Genomic DNA, 24,868 nt, shown 5'->3' with positions numbered 1-24,868 from the left:
AATCATAAAGAAGGCGGGAAACATACTTTTAGTGGGACCCTGAGTAAGTCAACGTTTTAGTGCCTCAGTTTCCTCATATAGAAAATGAGAACATTGTGAGGAGTAAAGAAATGAAATTAATTAATTAAGGAGTAAAGTCCTTAGGCCAGTACTGATGGTTAATAAGGCTAATTACTATTGTTAAGGTACTGCCTCACTCTAATTTTTAGAATTTCTATTCACTATAATTGGGTATCATATCTGCTGCCCACAAAAAATAGGAAATGACAGAGATTTCATCTTGAGTTGTCCACTGGTTTTCTCCTACAAAAAAATAGGAAATGACATAGAGATTTTTTCTTGAGTTGTCCACTAGAAAACCACATATCTAAACATGAAAATATTCTCTATGGAGGCCTAGTCTCTGTAGGTAATGCTTTACTACCATTCATAATAAAGCAGCATCTCTTTATCCAATTTCTTTTTTCTTTTTAGAGTCTATCATCACAAGAATTATTGAATGAAAATCACAAGAAGAACAGGTGATAGGTATTATAATAATGACTAATAGGTGAGTTTGATGAATGATACACAGCTCTATTTTGTGCTCTTATCACCAGTATTGTGTTTATGAATGCTGTGTACAGTAATAATTATAATACACAGAGCATCATTGTATTAAGCGAAAACAGAAAGGCGTGTAAGTAAAAGCAGGCACTTTAACACATGTAGAGGAAAAAGTATGAGAACTATCTAGTGATTGTTTTATTTATTTATTTACTTATTTTTTAAATAACGTTTATTTATTTATTTTGAGAGAAGAAGAGTGAGCGGAGAAAGAGGGAAGGGCAAAAACAGAGGGAGAGAGAGAGAATTCCAAGCAGGCTCTGCTCTGTCAGCACAGAGCTGGATGAGGGCTTGATTTCATTAACTGTGAGGTCATGACCTGAGCAGAAACCATGAGTCAGAAGCTCAACTGACTGAGCCACCCAGGAGCCCCTGGTGACTGTTTTGATACAGGTGAGTTGGGTGGGGTTCCTGGGTGGCTCAGTTGGTTAAGAGTCTGACTTCAGCTCAGGTCATGATCTCATGGTTCCTGGGTTCAAGACCCATGTCAGGCTGTGTGCTGACAGCTTGGAGCCTGGGTCTGCTTCAGATTCTGTGTCTCCCTCTCTCTCTGCCTCTCCTCCACTCACACTCTGTCTTTCTATCTCTCTCAAAAATAAACAAACATTAAAAAAAATACAAATGAGTTAAAAACCGAGAATGAGGATTGCTAAAGGAGTCTGAAGCAAGGTGTCAGGACTGGTGGTTGATTGACCAACATGATATGATAATTGATAAAAACTAATAATTTTAGAATATTCATTTTGAGATAAACATAGGTTAATTGATTTGAATGATTTGATCTGAATTTATAGAAGAAAAGGTGATTTTATTAGTTTGGGTATATTTTGAATTATTTTGAAGTTATATATTAACTTTGTTATGTTTATAATTTATTAAGAATATTAATGATGCTCTGCTTTAGGTATGTTTTTAGGTTATCTTTTTTTTTAAATTTTTTTTTCAACGTTTTTTATTTATTTTTGGGACAGAGAGAGACAGAGCATGAACGGGGGAGGGGCAGAGAGAGAGGGAGACACAGAATCGGAAACAGGCTCCAGGCTCTGAGCCATCAGCCCAGAGCCTGACGCGGGGCTTGAACTCACGGACCGCGAGATCGTGATCTGGCTGAAGTCGGACGCTTAACCGACTGCGCCACCCAGGCGCCCCTAGGTTATCTTTTTTTAAGGGCTTACAGAATAATAGGACTTTTGCTAAGATGATGATGTGTTTCATCTTATATGACGCCTAGAACAATCCTATGATGTAGGTATTTGTCACATCATTTTTACTTGAAGAAACTGAGATGTGAAGAGATTAAGTGATTTATTTAAGTTTATGTAGCTGGTAAATGGCTAAACTTAGAATTGAACAAGGACTCTGCGTCCAACGCCTATTAACCATTGTATTATATTGCCCCTTTGTTATTTCCTTTTTATCATAAAGCTACAGGAAAAGTGGGAATTTTCTTTCTCCATTTTTTATATACTAATTCTTAGTATAATGGTAAAGGCATACAAAGACTTTTAAAGACTGAATTTATTAGAAACTTGGAGGTAGTGGGATGTTACGGAAAGAATGCAAGCTTCAGTCAGATCGAAGATGTCCTGTCAAGAATGCACTCAAAGAAATGGGAGGCGAATGATGTCACCACTGCTTTTGGCAGGATTTGGTTTGTTTGATAGAATTACTTGAGCTAATGAGAGTGTATCTATGTCCAAGGAGTAGTCAAGACCTTTCATTAGGTTTTTAGTCAGCTAAAGGTTAACTTAAAGCACACTCTTAAGTAGACATTTAAAATTTTTTACCACATTGAGGAGATACAAGATGATCTTTATTTTGGGCTATATGTTCTCTTCTACACTGGCCATTCTTCCTTGAAGCACTTCTTAGTTAAGGATCAGAAACAACATGTATTTGTTCACGTATCTTGGAGGTAGGATATATTTTATTCATTTTTTAATACATTAGAAATACTCATTGACTGTCTCTCATGTGTCAGGCATTTCTTAGTGTTCTCTAAATATGTCCCTCTTATATATTTTTTTCCTGTACATGTTTTCTGACTTTCTGAAAGGACTATATTAATCTAGAACTAAGATAGTAGTAAGAAATAGTATGAAATTATCAATCATTTCCAAGTTGGAAGGTTATTATTAGGATTCTGGCACTTCTAGGAATATAACATTTAAAAGGGCAATGCACAGAAAAAAATTTCAACTTACCAAAGATACTATCTTTTTATTTAGGTCCATATATTCTTGTGAATATGGTTTTTCAAACTTGCTGTCATAGTCAATATTATTGACTTTAAAGCTGATATGATAGTAGAAAGGTGTCTTTGCTGGAAAGGAGAGAAAAGAAAAGTTACACATTGTGTAACTACTTTTCATTCTTAAGAGAATCATGTGAAATGTAATATTCTGATTAAATTGCAGGTAACTCAACATTTGAATAGTTTTGATTCCTAGTGATTGTTAAAATAACTTTGACAGAGCAATGTTTATTAACATAATCTAGCTCTATAACTTTACCCAAAGATTTATTCAGAATTTTTAATGTAAAATTTTAATGTGCCAGCTTTCAAGTTTGGATCCTCTGAAGATAAATATGTTACTATGAGAAATGATATTAAGGCATAGGTAATTATCTTAGTTTTTGTGCTCTTCACATATCACAATTTAGGAAAATCAGCAGAGGCCTAGGTTTTATCATTTGTGAAGCACCTAGAAAGTTAAAATGAAAAAAAGAGAAAGTAAAATGAAACATGACTTGTAAGCACTGCAAATTAAGTAAATAGAAGAAAGAAATCAAACTTAAAACTATAGAAAAGTAAAGCTGAGTTGAGTGTTAAACTGGACTATACTATTTTAATACATCAAATGCACTATAAATTAAATTTTTTCTTTCAGCTTTTCTCAGGTCCTTTTGTACCTCTCCATTCCATAAACTAGGAGGGCACAATGAGAAGAGAGAGAAAGAGAGAGGGCTCAAACTCTTTAAAAATTGAAGAAGAGGGAATACTTCCAAACTCATTTTATGAAGCCAACATTACTTTGACACTAAAGCCAGGTAAGGACACTACAAGAAAAGAAAACTACAGACTAACATTCCTGATGAATATAGGTGCAAATATCCTCAACAAAATACTGAATTTAACAACACATTGAGAAGATCCTACACCATGATCAAATGGAAATTATTCTTGGGATGCTAAGATGGTTTAATATACACAAAACAATAAATGTGATAAATGCATTAACAGAAGAAAAATAAAAATCATGATAATCTCAATAGATGAGGAAAAATAATTTGATCGAATATAGTACAACATCTTTCATGACGTAAAAACATTCAACACATAGATTCTAGAAGAAACATACCTCAACATAGTAAAACTATATATGACAAATCATAGCCAACATCATATCTAGTGGTGAAAGGTTAAAAGCTTTTCCTATAAGGTCAGGAATGAGGCAAGGATGCCCACTGTCTTCACTCTTATTCAACATAGTACTAGTAGTTATAGCTACAGCAATTGGGCAAGAGAAAGATAAAAGGCATCCAAATTGGAAAGGAAAAGGTAAAACTGTCATTATTTGCAGATGATGTGATATAGAAAATCCTATAGATTCCAAAAAAAGTTACTAGAACTAATCGAGTTCTGGAAATTTGCAAGATAGAAAATCAACATACATTAAGCAGTTGTGTTTCTATACAGTAACAATGAAACATCTGAAATAATATATGTTATGGTGGTAATCATTTCAACTCAATATGGTGTATCAAATTAATTCACTGTACACCTTCAGCTACACAATGTGTCAACTATATCTCAATAAAGCTGGAAAAGAAAATTCTGAAGACCATAGTATTTTTGTTGTTATATATTTTTATTCATAAATACTCTATGACTTTTTATTTTTCTATTAGAATATCAAGATTGAGAATCTATGGTATTGAGGCAATGTTAGGTTATATTAACTTCTTAAACTAGTAAATGAATTTCAAACGCTAAAGAGGAAAGCCGTTATCTAGCTCTGGTATCGTGTAAGACACCAAACCCTTAATTAGAAGGTAGAGTGGTATACTAGGTGTTGCTGTTGACATTCAGAAGAACCAGCAGACTATCATAATAAAAAATAAGCTCCTCTCCTTCAAATGTAATCTAGACCTTGAGCAACAAAAGACATTTATGACCTAGAATTTCTTCTAAGTGTTATTTTCATTGTTCTTTTCCTTCCTAGAAGAGTCATATTTTTCAAATAATCAGGACACACGCTGAGCTAGGGTTTAGGGCTCCAGGGAGGACTCGATCCTGACTGATCCACCTCTTTGTATTTTTATTAAAACATGTTTTAAATTTCCTAGTGATTTTTAAAAACTGAGATATAATTGACATATAACATTATATTAGTTTCAGGCATACAACATAATGGTTTGATATATGTATATCAAGTATAAATATATACACATATATTTATATATATTATATATACATACATATTATATATATTATGTATATAAGTATATATTTATATCACACAGTAAGTCTGGTTAACATCTACTCAAGTGATTTTTATGCACATTAAAGCTTGAGAAGCAAGGCTTGGGTAAGTAGCTCTCAGCCTGGGTTTCCAATTAGGATCACAGGTGGAGTTTTAGGAATTGTCATCACTTGTGCCCTTTCTCACAGTCTGTCTATTCTGGGTGGGAGCATCAATGTTGTAATTAAGTTCCAGGTGATTCTAAGGTGAGGCCAGGGTTAAGTATGAAGGCCGCTGAGTATATTTCTGAGAGTTGAGTTCAGCCTTTGGTTCAAGGGGAGGTAATAGGGTCTGTTCTATCTGGATTTGGTGGGGGCAAGTCAGTGTAGCCTGTATTATCCATGCTGTAGGAGAATTTTGGGGCATCTGTAGGAAGGGAAGTTCCCTGAAGATAGGCAAGGAGAGACTCCATGTAGGAACTTATTACTTCTGAAGCTCTCCTGAGAGAAAGGACTCAAAAGGGGTCTTTCTTGTATTTCAAGGCCCTTCTGTCTGGCTGTGGTGGTAGCAGGTGAAGGATCTGTGCCGAAGCCTTTAAAGGAATATTCTCAACATGAGATGTAATTTCTCTACATAACCTCACCGAAGGAAGAAACACAGCAAAGGAAGAGGAAAGGACAGAAATGGAAGGTTCTCAGGTAAGTAGTATTTCCTGGGTCAGGGCCCGTGTCTACTTTTCCTCCTGCAAGGCCATGGTTTTAGAACATGCAGACATTTACTTCTATACCTCTTGTGTTCCTGCCTAATAAGTTTGTTTCAACTACTTTTTTTCCATGTCTTCCTATGGCAGTCAAGTTTAGCTCCTTCTCCCCTATAGCCCAGAGCCCTCTCTCCATGTAGACTTCCCCTTTCTCCATTCAGACTTTTGATATTCCTTAAGCAATTCCTACTATGAATTACTGACCTGCAACTACTGAAAATGTTCCCTTTGCAATAGATCAACTTGGGAAGGTGTGGATATCCATGAGTCTTATGGGGGATGAGGTGGGTCCTGGGATATTAGTGAAGAAGGAGAATAGTGTTTAGGTCTCCTCCATGCTCTGTCAGCTCTTTGTGGACCAGGATTAAGAAAATGCATATCTAAACAGGATGGTATTAATGGCCCAGAAAAACTGAGAAATTTCTGTGGAAGAGTAGTTAGAAGAGACATGCTCTCCAAAATGCTTAAAGAAAGCTTACTTAAATACACAATTAGAAATTATAGAAAATGGGCACTTTATATGGCTTGACATTTGAATACAACTGATATTTTTATAATTAGATTTAAATTATAATTTACCTGTTTTTCTGGCCAGTAAGAAAACAGCAGTTATTATGTGTCCTTTGGCAAATATTAGGCACCTGATATCAATTTGCCCCATTACAGCTGATGTTAACTTCATTCACTTGGTTCAGTTGCTCTCTGCCAGATTCCTTCTAATGTGATTCTAAGGTACAGCCAGGATTAAAATTCATTGCTCTGGATTAGGGGTCAGCAAACTATGAAATCTAGCCTACTACCTGGTTTTGTGTAGCCTGTGAACAAAGAAAGGTCTTTACTTTTTTTAAAAGTTGGAGAGTCAAAAGAATAATATTTTGTGACATGTGAAAATTATATGAAATTCAAATTTTAGTGTTTATGAATAAAGTTTTATTGGGAAGCACTATATTTATTTATGTATTGTCTACTCTAGCATAGCAATAGACTCAAGTAGTTGTAATAGAGACTATAATGGCTCATCAGGAGGAAAGTATTTACTTTCTGGCCCTTTGTTGGAAAATTGTGCTGACCCTGCTGAACACTTTTAGTTCAGTAGTGTGTTGCTCTAGCAACTCTCCTCCATTACTGCTATATCTCCATTATAGCACCTAGCCTAGTATTTGCCATTAAATACATAGTAGTCACCCAGTGAATGCTTGTTGAATTGAATCTGGGTAATTTCAGTTGCCTTTTTTCTTTTTTATTATCTATTTATCTCTTAAAAAGTTAACCAAACAGAAAACACAACATTATCATTATATAGAGTCATGGGAAGCAGACAAAGATAGGTATCCTGGGGTGAATATTTGTGTGGGGCTTTGGTTTTTCCAGCTGTCTTTCCAGTTTTTGTGAGGAGATGGCTCATTGCTTTCAGGTTTGGAGTCTGGCGTAGTGAACTAGAAAATATTCAAATGGTACTGAAAGCTTCATCCAAAAGAGAAGCATCGTAAGGCTGCCTCTATATGATGCCATGCCAGAGCATCTGCATAAAAAGTTTAAAATTTGGTTCACCGGATTGAGATTTGGTTTATTTACTGAAAAATCCTTTTCTTAAAAGGATCATTCTGATTCATTTAATGTTTCAGCTCATGCAAGATATTGTGGCATCAGGTATATGAACTTAAGGTGAAAAACCAATGACTTTTAAAATGATAAGCCCTATCAAAGTACTTAACACAGTCTCAGGAGGTTCTGTTCTTGTTCCCACAGGCTTACTATGACTTGAGAAAACTTACATTGTTAACAAAACTTACCTATTCTGATGCAGAGTTACTTAATTAGGAATATTTTCCTTTTTAGAAGTTTTTATAAGTCACTAAAGTTTGTGATTTCTGGAAATATGTATGACTAACTCTAAGTGAGATCATAAATATATTAGAATTCATATTCCTTTTCACATAGGTAGATTCTTCTAGGCCTACTGAACATATCAGTATAGAATTTTGCTTTAGAATCAATTGCAAATGGTGATTACGCACACACGCACACACACAAATATATATACTGGCATTACAAACAAGTATAATTTAGTAACCATAAAAAACAATTTTGTTTTTAAATTCTTTAGTAACAAATAGTATTATGGTCACCATAAACCACAAAACATGGTCTCAATTCAGAAATTAAAATGCCTAGGTCTGCTTTTAAATCACAGTTTGAACTTGATGTAAAGTTTGTTTTCCCCTCTTACCAAGCTCTTTACTCACCCAGTCCTGTTATTCTTCCTTTCCCACTTCATTAACTGGATGTGGACCTCTCTAGTTCCTTACTTGAATGGTTAAGAATTTGTCGTCTACTTTAGTGCTCTAAGAACTTAGTACATATTTAAAACGAGTTTCCTTCTAGGTTTTTCTGAAATTGGTTTCTCTTTCAAAGCTCATTTCTCAGCTTGACATGAGAGGGAAAACATCTATTATTCATGTATTGGGGAGGTCTTCATAGTATGAAAACTTTACAGCATACCTATCTCCAAAGATAACCTCTTTAAATATCTTTTCTTCTCTCTAGTTTCTGGCACTTTTGTACTTTTGATGAAAGGCAGCAGGTTCTGTGTCTATGTCTTGAGTGAGCAAATCTCATTCAAGGATTTATGAGCATATGCCATGACTCTGACTCTTGGCCTGGCTTTGGTAGCAGCTGGCATTGCAATCTACCAAGGATCATGTTCACACAGTCTGTGTCTAGGAAGGGTGTGTATGGAAGATGAAGTATAGCAGTATAAACAATTTCTGGGGAGAGGGCCTCTTTACTCCACTGTGTACAACTCTATTTTCTCTATGGAAATTCTTTTCACCTTATAAACTGAAATGGTTGTTTACTTAGCTGACAGTTTTTTCCTAAGTGTGTTTTTTTCATAAAATACTATTCTGTTCTAAAGCAGTGGTACCCAATTTATGAGCCATGAATTACATAGGATAGCAGCATGGTGATAACAGAAGATGGTTCTAGGGAAAAATATTTATGTATACACCAGCCATTGTTCTAGACTTAAAAAATGATGATTCTTGTACATATTACTGATTTTCAGACATAGGTAGATGTAGTTAATTAAATACAAGTTAATTTTAAAAGAATTGCTAAATTTATAGTTGTCTTTATTATGTCAACAAAGTATTCTCTTGTGCGAATGTAAAAAAAATATTTTTCTATAAAAAGGTCCTCATTCTTGAAGAGGTTAGGAAATAGTTAAAGAAAGTGACAAGAACAGCACATGGCAAATTTGGTATAAAGTTCTGTATTTAAGAAAGATTGATCTTGAGGATCCCATATTTTTTTCCTATTTTATGCAAAGTTAATAAAAATTTGTATTTGTATTGACTTTTTAAATTACATTCCTCAATAGTAGGGAATATTATACTTTTTTAGGAAGAATTTTATGAGAAGAAAATATTCCATGAGGGAAATATTATAGGCTTTGAAACAAAATAGCTTAGAATCCCACAGTGTAGGAGCTTTTATGTTTGTTAACTCATTAATTATCTCTTCAGAAAGTTATAAGTTCAACAGAGGGAGGAACTGTGGCTTATTCATCAACATATTCCCAGAACCCAAATGTTTATCAGGAATTAAAAGAAGAATACACCAAATCTCTGCATTTAGAATATCCTGAGCCAAAAGTCGCTAAAGAACAGTTTTTAGTAAATGCTATTAAACTTAAGAAATTCTCTCTGCTACATAACTTTGTCTGACTTCTTTCCTTCCTCCATTCTCAAAATTCATAATTTTCCCAATAATGGAATCAATAATTCTGTGTGATTAGTAAGTCAGACACAGTGACTACTTACCATAAGTGGCAAAGTAAACAATGAGTCCGATGATTACTGCAGCAATAATCAGCATTAAGATACCCAGGGTAATCTTTCCACATGTTGTGAGTCTCATTTTTGTGTTTGGCTCTGTTCCTCTGAATAGAAAGGTACAGGAAAAGCAAGTGTTAATATGAGCAAGATATAGGACACTCTAAGAAATAGTATGGACTTGACATTAAGTATAAAAATGGATTCTTTTATTTTATGGATTCAATGGACTGCTGAACTTGAAAAATAACATGTAGAACTAGTAGATGTAATATTTGGCCTGCTTATTTTTCAGCACATATGAATAATAATGGTAATCCTAAAATATTCATTTAGCAAATATTTATAGATGTTCTATTGACTAGGCATAGTAACGGGAACAAAGATCTCTTTCCTTATGGAGATTACATTTTACTGAAGAGAGATAACCAACGTAGAGTATGATTAATAAATAAAATATATAACTGTTAGAAAGATCTTAAGTGCTATAGGAAAAGTAGAGCTAGTTAAAGATCAGAAATGTGGGAGGGTATGTGAGATGGTAGTGGCAGGATGTGGTATTAGAGTGGTCAGGTTAGGCCTACTGAGAAGGTAAAGTTCGAGTAGACTTGAACAGATGATGTTGTTGGCGATACAGGTTTCTGGAGTGTCCCGGGCAGATGGAACAACTTTGCAAAGGCTATGAGAGTAGGATATTCCTGGAAGGGCATGTTAGGAGGGCACTGTGACTGACTCAGGAAATGAGGATAATAGTAGTAAGAAAGTAATTCTGAAAAGTTCCAAGGCCCACATCATATGTGGGTCATTGTAATAATTTTGGCTTTTTATCTGAGTGAAATGTGAGCTTTGGGCAGAACAATATGATCTGATTTAATTTCCTTTAAAAATGTTTATTTACTTTTGAGAGAGAGAGAGAGAGCACACAAGCAGGGGAGGGACAGAGAGAGAGGGAGACACAGAAACTGAGGCAGACTCCAGGCTCTGAACTGTCAACTCAGAGCCTGATGCAGGGCTCAAACCCATGAATCTTGTGATCATGACCTGAGCCGAAGTTGGACACTTAACTGACTGAGCCACCCAGGTGCCCCAATCTGATTTAATTTCTTAATGGGATCCCTCTGACTGCTTTGTGGAAAGTACATTATAAAGGGCAAGGATGAAAGCAGAATGATAAGATAGGAAATGATTATAATAATTCAAGCACAATTTGATGTTGGTTTGGACCAGAGTGGTAGAGGTGGAAGAAATGAAAAGGGGTTGAATTTGGATATGTTTGAGTATAGAGTTGGTGGGAGTTATGGATGCATTGGTGTGGAATATGAGTAGAAAAGAGATGTCAAAGATGGTTTTCAGTTCTTTAGCTTGATGAGGGAGTTATCCTCAACTAAAGTGGGAAGTCTGCTGATCTATCAAGTTTTGAGGGGATGACTATGAGTTCACTTTTGTTCATTTTGTGTTTTAGATGTCCCCTAGTCAACCAAATGGAGATGTAGGTTGGATATCCAAGTCTGGAGTTTGAGATAGAGGTTTGGGCTAGTAATATAAATTTAGGATTCTTCAACATATAGGTTAGTATCTGAGACTAGAAGGGATTACCAAGGGAGTAAATATAGATAGAGAAAACCAGGACATGGTCACTAGAGCACTCTCATATTAGGGAGAAGAGGAAGACCAAGCAAAGGAGACTGAGAGGGGCAATTAACAAGGGTAGGAGGAAAAGCAAGAGAAAGTGGTGTCCTGGGAGCCAAAAGAAGTGTATCAGGCATAAGGAAGGAAGTTAACTGTGTCAAATGTTCCTGACAGCTCAGGATGAGGAAATGATCACTGAAAATGGACCATTGGATGAGCATTATTGAGGTAAATGATGACCTTGATGCATGAAGTTTTAGGAGTGGAAGGGGAAGAGAATGGTTAGAGGTGGTTTCAAAAGAGAATGGAAGTAAAGTGACTAGAGACAATGACCACTGACCATTCTTTAAAAGATTTTACTGAAAAAGGTGATAAAGAAATGGGACTATACACAGTGAAGGAAATGGTATCAAGAGAAATTGTATTTTATCATGGAAAACTTTGAATATGCCTAAAAACAGAACAGTTTAATAAACCTCCATATATCCATCACATAGATTTAAGAACTGTGAACATTTAACAATATTTCATTTGTTTTTGAAATGTTTTAAAGTGGTTATAGAAAAGTAATTACATCATGACATTCATCCCTAAATACTTTATTTTCTTTATAAAAAAATAAAGGTATTGAAAAACATGACCATTGTAATACCTAATGAAATTACCAATAATTCCTCAGGCTCTAATACCAAGTTCATATTCAAATACCTCTAAGTTGTCCTCAAAATGTCTTCTACAATTTGTTGTTGTTGTTGTTGTTGTTGAACAAAAATCAAATCAAAATCTTCACATTGCATTTGGTTATTATACTTCTTATCTTTGAAAATCTAAAACAGCTTCCATACTCTGCCCTCATTTAAAAAATTTTCATGACATTGATTTACCCAAGGCACTGGGTCAGTTGTCTTACAGAATACCTCAGAAGAAGAGAAGTTTGTGTATTTGTGTTTTAAAAGTTTTTAATTAAACATTTTATTTTGTGACAATTAGACTCATATGTTGTAAGAAATACAAAGGGATCTCTTGCACATTTTATGAGTTTTCCTCCATGGTAACAAATTGCAAAACGATAGTACAGTATCACAATTGGGGTATTTAGACTCATATAGTCAAGATACCTAACCTTTCCATCACAAGGGTCCCTCGTGTTGCCTTTTTATAGCCACACCCACTTGCCTTAGGTCCCCTTACCTTCCTTAACCCTTGGCGACCACTAGTCTCTTCTCCTTTTCTATAATTTTGTCATGTCAAGAATGTTATATAATTGGAGTCCTACAATATGCAACTTTTTGGCTTTTGCTTTTTTTCACTCAGCAAAATGCTCTGACAATTCATTCGGGTTGTTGCATATATCAATAGTACTTTAAAACAATTTTTTTAATTGCTGAGATGTATACTAACACTATTGGATATGTCATTGCAAATATCTTCTCTCATTCCACAGGTTGCCTTTTAGTTTTATTGATTCCTTCACTGTACAGAAGTTTTTGTTTTGATATAGTGCCAGTAGTTTATTTTTGCTTTTGTTTTCCTTGACTTAGGAGACATATCTAGAAAGATGTTGCTATGTCCAGTGTCAGAGACATTCCTGCTTGTGCTCTCTTCTAGGATTTTTATGGTTTCAGGTCTCACATTTGGATCCTTAATCCATCTTGAGTTTATTTTTGTGTATGGTGTAAGAAAGTGGTCCACTTTCATTCTTTTGGATTAGCTGCCATTTTTCCCAACACCATTTGTTGAAGACACTGTCTTTTTCCCATTACATATTATTGTCTCCTTTGTTAAAGATTAATTGACCATATAATTATGGGTTTATTTCTGGGCCCTCTATTTTGTTCCATTGATCTACATGTTTATTTTTGTGCCAGTACCATGTTTCATTCAGCCAGCTTTGTAGAACGTTTGAAATGTGGGATTATGATACCTCCTGCTTTGTTTTTCTTTCTCAAGGTTGCTTTGGCTATTCAGGGTCTTTTGTGGTTCCATATTTTAGTCCAAATTTTAGGACTCTTTGTCCTAGTTTTGTGAAAATGTTGTTGGTATTTTGAAAGGGATTGCATTAAATCTGTAGTTTCCTTTGGGTACTATGGACATTTTAACCATATTTATTCTCCAAATCCATGAGCATTTAATATCTTTCCATTTGTATCATCTTCAGTTTCTTTCATCAATGTTTTATAGCTTTCAGAATTACAGGTGTTTCACCTCTTTGGTTAAGTTTATTCCTAGGTATTATTTTTGGTGCAACTGTAAGTGGCCTATATTGTTATTATTTATTTAATGTTTATTTTTGAGAGAGAGACAGAGCTTGAGTGAGGGTGGGGGGCAGAGAGAAATGGAGAAACAGAATTTGAAGCAGACTCCAGGCTCTGAGCTGTCAGCACAGAGCCTGATGCATGGCTCAAACTCATAAACTGTGAGATCCTGATCTAGGCTGAAGTCAGACGCTTAACTGACTGAACCACCCAGGTGCCCCTGCCTATATTGTTATTTTGAAGTGAGTTTCTTGCAGACAACATATGATTGGGTTATGATTTTTAATCTATTTTGTTAATATCTGTCTTTTTACTGGTATATTTAGATAATTTACATTTAGGGTAACTATGAGTATTTTAGGGTTAAAGTCTGCCTTTTTAATACATTAATACCTTTTAATGCCTTTTAATACCTGCCTTTTTAATACCTGCCTTTTTAATACCTTTAATACCTGCCTTTTAATACCTTTTTAATCCAAACAGTTTTAAAAAGCTCTAGGAGATTATTCATCATTATTCATAGACTCATGAATGTTAGAGGCATGAGATGACCTACACAATTTGGAAACAATAGTTAGACTGAGTAAGAGAATAACAGTAATAAAAGCTTTTAAAATAAGCTATCAAATTATTTATGAATTGGGAGGCAACTTTATTCTAATGCATCCATGTTTCAATATTGTTAAATGTTTTTCTTTGGCACACACAGAATGTGTGTGGAGGAAATGCCTTTTTAGAAATTAAGTAGTTTATTGTACTCATGTTTATTAAGTATTTTCTATGTGCCAAACATTGTGCTAGGCAAGGGATATACAGTGATGAACAAAATCACTAATAAATGTGAACTGCAGGAACTGTAAAATATTAGTTTTGTTTTATGTACTTTATGCTATATGCTTGTTTGCAATATACTGGTAGTACTAGTTTGCAAGGGTTGGTTAACAAAGGACCACAGACTGGGTGGCTTCAAGAACAGAAATTTATTTTCTCACGGTTCTGGAGAATGGAAGTCTGAGATAAATTTGTTGGCAGATTCTGAGGCCTCTCTCCTTGGCTTATAGATGACTGGTTTTCTCTTGTGTCTTCATATGGTCTTCCCTCTGTACATATGTGTGTCCTATTTTTTTTTTTTTTCTGGCTTAAACAGAAAAATTTATTTCCTCACAGTTTTAGATGCCAGAAGGCTGAGATCAAAGTGTTGGCAGAATTGGTTTCTCCTGAGGTTTCCTGCCTTGGCTGGTAGATGGCCATGGTTTTCACATTCACATGGTCTTTCATCTGTGTGTATGTCTGTGTCCAAATTTCCTTTTCTTATAAGGATACCAGTCACATTGGATTGAGGCCCATCTTAATGACTTCCTTACAACTTAATTACCACTCCAGAGACCCTATCTCCAAATACAGTCAGATTCTGAGGTACTAGGGGTTAAGATTTTGACGTATGAATTTTGAAGGGACACAATTCAGTCAATAATGTTTTGGATTATATTATGTACTTGATATTATATATTTAGTATTTTATATACTTTTTGTTTTTACCCTTGTGTATAATATTCTATGTATGCTTATGTTTGTGTGTATGTGTGTTTCATATATTTATATCAATATTCATTGAAATAACCATACTAAATCCTGATTAGTTTGAAATACCTACATTGATTTTATTTTTGCTGGAAAACAGAATCAAATACCTATCAAAAATTTATTTTTTTAGTTAGTTAATGTCATTCACTGAATAGGTGATACTTCCTAAAGAGATAATATTAACTAGATATCCAATGCAGGTGAAATTTCCAAGTCTCATGGTTTTAGAAGTTTCATTTTACTTAAAAACCACTTTGACCATTTAAATATATTCTGTCTAAATTAGGTTTTCACCTTGCACATAAAAATCTATATCTTAATATTTCTATGAAAGTATGATGCTCATGAGCAGTTTTGGTTCATAATAAAATAAAAATCCCTAAAAGACACTATACCATGGAAAATGTTTCCTTCTAAGTATCTACAATCTGACAAACTGACTGAGTCTAGAACAGTGCTTAAAATTTGGGGGAAGAGATAAATGACTAAATTATATGGTAAAACCTGGTAGCTTAATTTCCATAGATAAGTATGTTATCCTAAAGCATCTTCCTTCATACCTGCATATATATCTGTATATATTACTCAACACAGCTTGCCATGGAATAAACCTCAATGAAAATGTGTTAATTGTACTATGAAATTGGTTGCAAAAAGTTGGAGTATATTTTCTATTCATCTCACTGTGCCCTTCTAATAGACTGAACTATCTAAAAACTGCTGCTTTTGTAGGTTAAAAAAATGGATATTGGTAATTGTATAATAATTGAACCTATAGATACACAGATATGCTTTATTTGTTGTTTCCTCTTGTTAGTCTATAAGCTGATATAAAAAGTGATTCTTGTAAACAAGAATTTGTTTACTAGGGAGATTGACTTGAAACTCCTCTCAGTGTAAAGTTCCTAAAATGAGAGACATGTAGTCTTTTAGAACTGGAAGGGACTTTACAAATACCCACACTTGTTTCCTAATTTTAAAGAGGGCATGTAAGACAGTATTTTCTCTTCAGGACCCTTCAAACCTAGGGAAGATAAGCATTCCAGGTAGATATTTGTCCTTTGATTATCAGCATAGTTAGGGTTAGAGTTAAGATGAGGGTTCTTTTCTGATCTCTAGAAGGAGAAGTTTCCCCTGTGCATGTGTATGTATTCCTGAATTCAAAAGGAAAATTAAACTTTGTCAATATCCAGTTCATTTAAGTATTCCTCTAAAAAACAATGCCATATATACAAATTCCATTTTCTCTAAGTGTTATTATTATTTGGAATGTTGGTTGAAAATAGACTACCTATTTGACAGAAATTAGGTCTTGGGTGTAGTTACCATGAGCAATAGAAAACTTGTTTTGATTTCAGCAGCATGCCTTAACTTTTTCAAAGTGTTTTATTTATTCACCAACTGTGTCCTGAAGCTATTCAGGTATAACAACAAAATGGTAATGATATTGAGGATTATTTAGCGATTTCAGAAAAAGTGGCTTTCTGGTGAGTTGTACTCTAAAAATTATTAATTCTTTGAATGGCTGAAACCAGAGTATGTCTACACATTATTTCTCACATACTGTTTATGGAGCATAAGGGGTTGGTGAGTTAACATGGGCATAAAACACATTAGAACCAAGATTAAACATTTTTACTAGACTTTTTGTTAACTCATGAGGATGAACAGCAACAATTTGGAAATCGTTTCAGGGATTCCCTTATAGCTAATTAAGCTAAATATGAATGTGAATATGTATGACTGTTTCTTAAAGCTGTTTATTGTGAAGTTACATCCTGCACAATCTTAAGCTGTTCAACTAGAATCTAGATGTTGGCAAGATAGTGCAACCAGAAAAGTTGTCCAAAGATTTTATCAAAAATACGGGCCAGGCTCAAGGGGTTTATCAAAGCCCCTTGTTAGAGTATAGACCAATGGGTATGTGAACATTTATCTTTGTTTTAATCTGATTAGCTTAAGAATCAAAACACAAAAATTATTTGTTCATCTGTGTGTACCATGGAACCAGTCAGGCCATTTTTTTGATTTTTCAGGCCAACTGCTATCTGAGCATATGGCATAGCTAATGGGAAAAAGTTAAATCCCCTGTTCTTGTTTCCCGCTAAAATTTTAAATCACACCAGCAAAAATGTCTAGCAGTGAAGCATTGTGATGTTTCAATAATTAAAAATTAATACTTGAAACTTTTGTCTGCCACATCCTGAAGATAAAATAGCCTATTGTGAACATAAGTATTAATGTCTCTATTATCGACATACATCATTAGAAATAGATACGTATAGCTATCTTGTATTCTTTCAATTTTCAAAATGAAATTCTTTCTGAAAGTAAAATGCCCCAGTTTTACTTCAACAGTTTCAGCATACTTTTCATGAATGCTTTAGTTTTGCTGGAATGATGTCTCACAAAAATTAACAAGATCAATGGATTCTAATGATTAAAATTTATCACTTTTTTATTTTTTATATGAAATTTATTGTCAAATTGGTTTTCATACAACACCCAGTGCTCATCCCAACAGGTGCCCTCCTCAATGCCCATCATCCACTTTCCCCTCCCCCCCACTCCCCATCAACCCTCATTTGTTCTCAGTATTTAAGAGTCTCTTATGGTTTGCCTCCTTCCCTCTCTGTAACTTTTTTCTCCCCCTTCCCCTCTCCCCTGGTCTTCTGTTGAGTTTCTCAGGATCCACATATGAATGAAAACACATGGTATCTGTCTTTCTCTGCCTGACTTATTTCACTTAGCATAACACTCTCCGGTTCCATCCACGTTACTACAAATGGCCAGATTTCATTCTTTCTCACTGCCAAGTAGTATTCCATTGTATATATAAACCATATCTTCTTTATCCATTCATCAGTTGATGGACATTTAGGCTCTTTCCATAATTTGACTATTGTTGAAAGTGCTGCTATAAACATTGGGGTACAAATGCCCCTATGCATCAGCACTCCTGTATCCCTTGGGTAAATTCCTAGCAGTGTTATTGCTGGGTCATAGGGTAGATCTATTTTTAATTTTTTGAGGAACCTCCTCATTGTTCTCCAGAGCGGCTGCACCAGTTTGCATTCCCACCAACAGTGCAAGAGGGTTCCCATTTCTCCATATCCTCTCCAGCATCTATAGTCTCCTGATTTGTCAATCTTAATCATCCTTGTTTTTCTTTCATTTGGGATATATATTGCTCCTATTTTTATAAAAAGGTTATTTTTAAAAATAATTTTAGGATACACATGAAATTACTTTAACTAATTTGGTCCCTTCAGAGAATTTCCCTGAGGAGCAATGGCAAACCCCCCTGCCTCCCATCTGCCTTCAGCCTACCTGTGCTGCAGCGGTGTCCATACGTGCTGTCTCTGAGGATCCTGTCTCTGCGCCATCTTGTCTTCCAGTGCTGTGTGGGGCAGTCATTCTCTACCTATTTAGCTTACGAAATCCTGTAACTTTTATGTTTTATGATAATGATCATACTTAGCACTCCTACAAACGCCTCATCTTCAAAGCGCTTTCTGAACATTTACTAATTAATTTTATATTAGTAAAACATGAGCTCTGTATATGCTGCTCCATAAATAATCCTATGACCCAAGTGAAGGCGAAATTTAAAACTCTCTTTTGTTGTGACTGAGGAACAATAGGGTCACCTGCTTTGAGAAGGACAGTGAGTCTTTACTCACTGTTGCATTTTGTGAATTTGGAGACGAGTGGCTACTTCTTCTCACTAAAATCCACTTCCAAGATGTGGGGATTTCTTTATTGCTTTTTGGCAGAAGGCTAATAGCTCTCCAACTTCTAACCCTCCATTAGGATCTGAATGCTCTCCAGTTTATAATTGTCTTGCCTCCGTCAACCCATATATCATCCTTTCATGAATCCTCCATGAAATTTTTACTGCTATTCTAATACTAGCACGCATTAAAACACTTTCATTTCCTGAAAATCCAAAGGGTGCTGATTTTATTTTTATTAAAAATAGATATGGATTTAACCAGTAATCTTCCAAGTTTTGGATAGCATTCTGGTTCTTAGCAGCCAATTTAGATCTTGGTGTGGAAACTAGATAGGACCCATCCTAATGTTTAACCACCCGGAAGAGAAAATTTGCCAGAGGCCAGGGACCAGCAGTAAGGGAGAAACTAGTTATTCTGGAAAAAAGTCTTCCTTGGGTAACAGGTTTTTGTTAAAGAGACTCAACCTTATTATATGATAAAGCAGAATCATTGTTCTACCTATACTATCTCCTTTCTTCCCAAACATGTAAAGGGAAAGATAATCGGAGAAGTCATATTTGCATTAGAATGAAAATGAACAATAATGACAGTTCTTTTTTTTTTTTTTTTTTAATTTTTATTTTCAACGTTTATTTATTTTTGGGACAGAGAGAGACAGAGCATGAACGGGGGAGGGGCAGAGAGAGAGGGAGACACAGAATCGGAAACAGGCTCCAGGCTCTGAGCCATCAGCCCAGAGCCCGACGCGGGGCTCGAACTCACGGACCGCGAGATCATGACCTGGCTGAAGTCGGACGCTTAACCGACTGCGCCACCCAGGCGCCCCAATAATGACAGTTCTTGTATCAGTTATTAATAGGACTTTGATCAGATATATTTACTTTAAAATTTTCCATTTTAATTGTATTTGAGTGTTCCAGACTCTATGCCTTTGCCTATGTCCTCAAAATTTCCAGTATGTTCTTCTCACTCGCATTTGTCTTTGTAAATCCTACTCATTCTTTAAGGTTAGCTCAATCCTTACTTTTTCCATGTGGACTTCTCAAAATATACTGCTCTATCACCTGAAACTCACAATCTCCTGGGATCTCACACATTGCAGAGTTATCATGATGGTTAAGCACTTAAGTGAGAGATTCACAGTGCACTGAGGCGGAGAGACCCTAAAGTAGTTTTGCTGAGTTTGGTGCTGACTGAGAGCGGTGGCAGACAGTGGTCCATTTATTCTGTGCTTCTAAGAAGTGTGCAGAAAATGTGTGAGAAAGCTGGTTGACCTGTTGGAAAACTGTGCCAGCAGTTAGTAGCATGATTTGTTGAGGCTGAATCAGAGACAAAATGGGACCCCAGACCTCTGAGAGGACAGGTGTGGAGGGTTGATAATGCCTGTGGACCAAATGGGCCAATGTGTCTGTCTGGAAAGGACAGTCTAGACAATAACTGTAGATCAGCCCCTCAGCCCCCATTCTTTGACCCTATGTAAGCTGGGATACCTAAAACTTAGATAAAGAGAAAGAATATGGTAACTTGCCTGAGAAAACCCCAAACTATCTAGGAAAACCATGGATTGATGAAATCTAATAAGAATAGAGTATACAGTTACCACCATTAGGCAGAATGGGGGCTTGAAAGAGAGATGTGATAAAGAAAATTACTTTTGGTGGGAGGCATACTTCAGTTTATTGCATGAAAATGGGATACAGAAAAGAAGTTTTAAGAAAAGTTTTAGTTTTTAAGCAATGGGATGTTTAGAAGTATAAAGGAGAGATAGGGGATACCTTTAAAAAATTATATAGAACAAAGACCCATAGAAAGAGGTTATAATGAAGTTACAGTTCTAAGTTTCCACTTACATTCCATAATTTTATGTGTTTGTGTCTTCTCTATATTATCTAACACTTGTGATCATGTATACTAGAACACTTAAAAAAACTAAAAGTATTTTTTTGTTACAACTCTGTGTCCACTTTAAATCTTTTTTTTTTTTAATTTTTTGTTTATTTATTTTGAGAAGGAGAGGGAAAGTGAGAGGATGAGGGGCAGAGAGCAAGAGAGAGAGAAAATCCCAAGCAGGCTCCGCACTGTCAGCACAGAGCCCAACGTTCCATAACACAAACCTTGAGATCATGACTGGAGCTGAAATCGAGAGCCAGGCGTGTAACTGGCCACCTAGGCTGTGTCCACTTTAAAAGCTATCGTTAAAAATCGTTAAAAATCTACCAACTGTAGGATTGAAATGAGAAAGTTTTAAAAATGAATTTTTTTTCTTTTTTTTCTTTTTGAGAGACAACACTTGTGGGGAGGGGCAGAGGCAGGAGAGAGAGAATCTTAAGCAGGTTCCATGCCCAGTGCAGAGCCAGGTTGGGGGGTGGTTCCATTCCAGGAACCTCGAGATCATGACTTGAGCTGAAATCAAGAGTTACAGGCTTAACTGACTGAGCCACCCAGGCGCCCCTAAAAGCTAATTTTAAAATGAGTATTAACTGATACATTGATGTGTAAACTAAATGAAAATTTAAAATCTTTTGATAAGGTTAGAAGTTTAAAGTGATGTTAAAGGTAAAGTGTAAGTGAATAAGGCAGGATGCAAAGTAGTTTGATATTATTGTTAGAGGAGGTCATGAAAAGGACAGGACTGCCAGTTGACCTGGGAAGAGAGCGACCAATTGGGGGCTTCTCACCCCTCCCCCATCCTTGGAATGTAACTTCTGTCCACCGTTCCCACAGTGGAGCCATTTTTGACGCTGTAGCCTTGAGAGAATAATGTGTTGAGAATTTCTGGAGAGACTATGTGGCTGAAGCAAGCTAATTCCTCTGGGTAAACTGTTACGATTGCAGGTGACGTGCATATCTGCTCACGGACCTGGCGTTTTAGACAAGCCTTGTATGTAAGTTCCCTTGCTTCTTAAAAGTGCCGTCCCCCAGTCAGTCTGGAGCGGTCTGCCTCTTCCGTCTTTCCGTGTCCTCTGTGTATAGGGGCCAGTTTGCAAATCAACAATCATGATTACAAACCAAGTAAAATTATATATATGTTTAGAAGAAAACTAGACGATGAGAAAGTGAAAATTGATATTGTTGGCAGTGTCACCTTTTTTAAGCTTTTAATTCCTTCCCATTAATGTATCATTGCTTACATGGTAATCTTCTTTGAAGATGAAGCAATGTTTAAAACATTTTTTTGCACTTTTAACACTTCAGGTGAAAAATTTTAAGTGAATCCATTGTATTTAATTTATTAAAAAATTTTTAATGTTTATTTGGGAGAGAGAGAGAGCATGAGCAGGGGAGGGGCAGAGAGAGAGGGAGGCACAGAATCTGAAGCAGGCTCTGAGCTGTCAGCACAGAGTCCCATGCAGGGATCCAACCCACAAACCAGGAGATCATGACCTGAACCGAAGTTGGACACTTAACCGATTGAGCCACCCAGGAGCCCCTAAATGAAATGAAGGAAAAAAAATAAAGTTACTTTCCTATCCAGTTTTCTAATGGAATACATTTAATGAAAGGAAGGTTGGGAAAACCACAAAAGACAAAACAAAAATACTTCAATGTTTAAAAGGCACTTAGGAAAGAGGAAATATTATTAGCTTTTAAACATAATAAGCCATTTTAGAAGACCTTGTTCTATGCAAAAATTTTTATTTACAATACCTAGAAAACTAGTTTAAGAGGTAATCCTGGAATATGTGCAACTCACAATTTGAGAAATAGTATTTATGGTTTTTATTATATATTAATAATAATTAATAATATATTAATGCATACTAATTGTTGGTAATTCATATTTTTAAATATTTTTGTAAAAAATGGCTAACTCATAAAAACAGATATTAGTCAAATTCTCTCTTCTTACCTCAAAATACTTTTTTTATTGTGCATATGATTGTGTTTCTATAGATATATATAATTCCTTTAAGTTATATAATTGTATGTATTTGAAAGTGTTTATATCTGTGTTCATGTCTCTGTATGTACCTAGCTGATCCATTAGCACTATAGCCTTTTCTAACTCGACCTGTATACTAAGAAAATTTTTTTGAAAGAATTTCACTAAAGTTTGAAACAAGTGCATTCTGTTTGTTTTTTTTTTCCAAATGTATTTTGATTTTAGAAACCATGATAAAAAAATAGCTGCATATGAAATTAAATTTCCTGTGGCTACAATCTCCATCTACTGTGAGAAGAAATTTAATTTTCCTTTTAATGTCACTGGATTTTGACTTTCATTCATTTATTCCTTTGGCAAATATTTATTAAATGTCTATTATCTGTTATGCATCATGATGGGAATTCTGAGATAAAAGTCAAATACATTTTAATTTATTGAAAATTTAGGGGCACCTGGGTGCCTCAGTTGGTTAAGCATCTGACTTTGGCTCAGGTCATGATCACAGGGTTCGTGGGTTCGAGCCCCGTGTCGGGCTCTGTGCTGACAGCACAGAGCCTGGAGCCCGCTTCAGATTCTGTGTCTCCCTCTCTCTCTGCCCCTCCCCTGCTCACACTCTGTCTTTCTCTGCCTTTCAAAAAATAAATAGACATTAAAAAAAAAAAAAACTGGGGCGCCTGGGTGGCGCAGTCGGTTAAGCGTCCGACTTCAGCCAGGTCACGATCTCGCACTCCGTGAGTTCGAGCCCCGCGTCAGGCTCTGGGCTGTTGGCTCAGAGCCTGGAGCCTGTTTCCGATTCTGTGTCTCCCTCTCTCTCTGCCCCTCCCCTGTTCATGCTCTGTCTCTCTCTGTCCCAAAAAAAAAAAACTAAGAAAATTTATTCCAACAAGGATTTTGTGGAATGTTTGTATACATGTATTGCGTGATTGTGTACATTTCATGAGGAAGCTGTGACGTGTGACATGAGTCCAACTGCCCTGTATTTTTGTCTGCTCAGTCCCAATGATTATATAATTCAATATAAGAAACCTAATATGTAAATACACATACACAAATCTTGCTGTTTTATGTGGTTAAAACTTACTGAACAATTAAAATCTAGTGTGTCACAGTGTAGGATCCTATCGGACTTTTCCATATGTACATAAGTAATTGAAAATATATACTCAAACATTGGTCAATATTTTCTTTTAATTGATGGCTAATTTCAAGTTTGCTTAAAGTAAACATTGTCCTGAAGAATATTGTTTTAGATTGTTGACCCTCTAGTTCTTATTCCTTCCTTTTCTTTGCCTCATTTAGAGTCTTTCTTTGGTACACTTTTAAATTATTTAGAAATTTTCAATTTTATTAATTTAAGAACATTCTTTAGAGGAGCATAATAATCTCTTTTTTTGGGGGGCAGAGTGAAAGAATCCCTCTATTTAGAGAGCTCTTTTTCATGACACAGTTACTAGTTTCTAATTTTCTTCTTTAAAAAAAATTTTTAAGTTTATTTGTTTATTGTGAGTGAGACAGAGATAGGATGAGCAGGGGAAGGACAGAAAGATAAGGAAAGAGAGAATCCTAATCAGGCTCCACAGTCAGCGCAGAGCCAGACATGGGGCTTGAACTCACAAAACTGAGGTCATGACCTAAGGTGAAACCAAGAGTCAGGTGCTTAACTCAGCCACCCACACACCCCTCTAATTTTCTTAATGTTACCAGTGAGCAGAACCCTACAATACTGTATCTCTATGTTGGCATTTATCCCCCAGATTATATGAAAAAATGAAAGTCACATTTACCTCTGGGTCTCAGAATCGGTGGAGAAGAAAGGAAGTCTTCATTTTAATCTCTGAATTGGATAAATGTTACCATAAAATTAAGGGCAGTTTGTGCTGTAACCAATGTTTCCTGAGCCAAGGTTGAGAAAAGAAAAAAAATGAAGTTACGGGCAATTTATATAAAACAAATTTGAGAAGTGTATACAGAAAAGTTTTAGAGAAGGGGTCGTAAAAGCTTCAGATTTTAGAAGAGCAAAGTGTCCACATTCTGAGAAGTGCTATAAACCAAATAAGATATCTATTTTTTTTACCAGAATAATATAATTATATAGATTATAACATCAGA

At 35.5% G+C, this 24,868-nt stretch overlaps 1 protein-coding gene across 1 annotated transcript in view; it reads right to left on the bottom strand.

Annotated features, from left to right (window-relative positions):
* Positions 1 to 18,522, bottom strand: part of LOC121040279 (transmembrane protease serine 11C-like) — a 51,531-nt gene extending 33,009 nt beyond the window's left edge. The window contains exons 1-3 of the mRNA XM_040490756.1: positions 18,467 to 18,522; positions 9,657 to 9,775; positions 2,811 to 2,929 (exon numbers count right to left, since the gene is read on the bottom strand). Of these exons, the coding sequence (XP_040346690.1) occupies positions 2,811 to 2,929; positions 9,657 to 9,775; positions 18,467 to 18,522 (294 nt within the window). The remainder of the gene's footprint in view (positions 1 to 2,810; positions 2,930 to 9,656; positions 9,776 to 18,466) is intronic.
* Between the last annotated feature and the right edge of the window lie 6,346 nt (positions 18,523 to 24,868).

Source organism: Herpailurus yagouaroundi, unplaced genomic scaffold (assembly GCF_014898765.1).
Source record: "Herpailurus yagouaroundi ecotype Mexico unplaced genomic scaffold, PumYag 28, whole genome shotgun sequence".
NCBI classification, from domain to species: Eukaryota; Metazoa; Chordata; class Mammalia; order Carnivora; family Felidae; genus Herpailurus; species Herpailurus yagouaroundi.
This window is presented reverse-complemented; position numbering and strand designations above follow the sequence as displayed.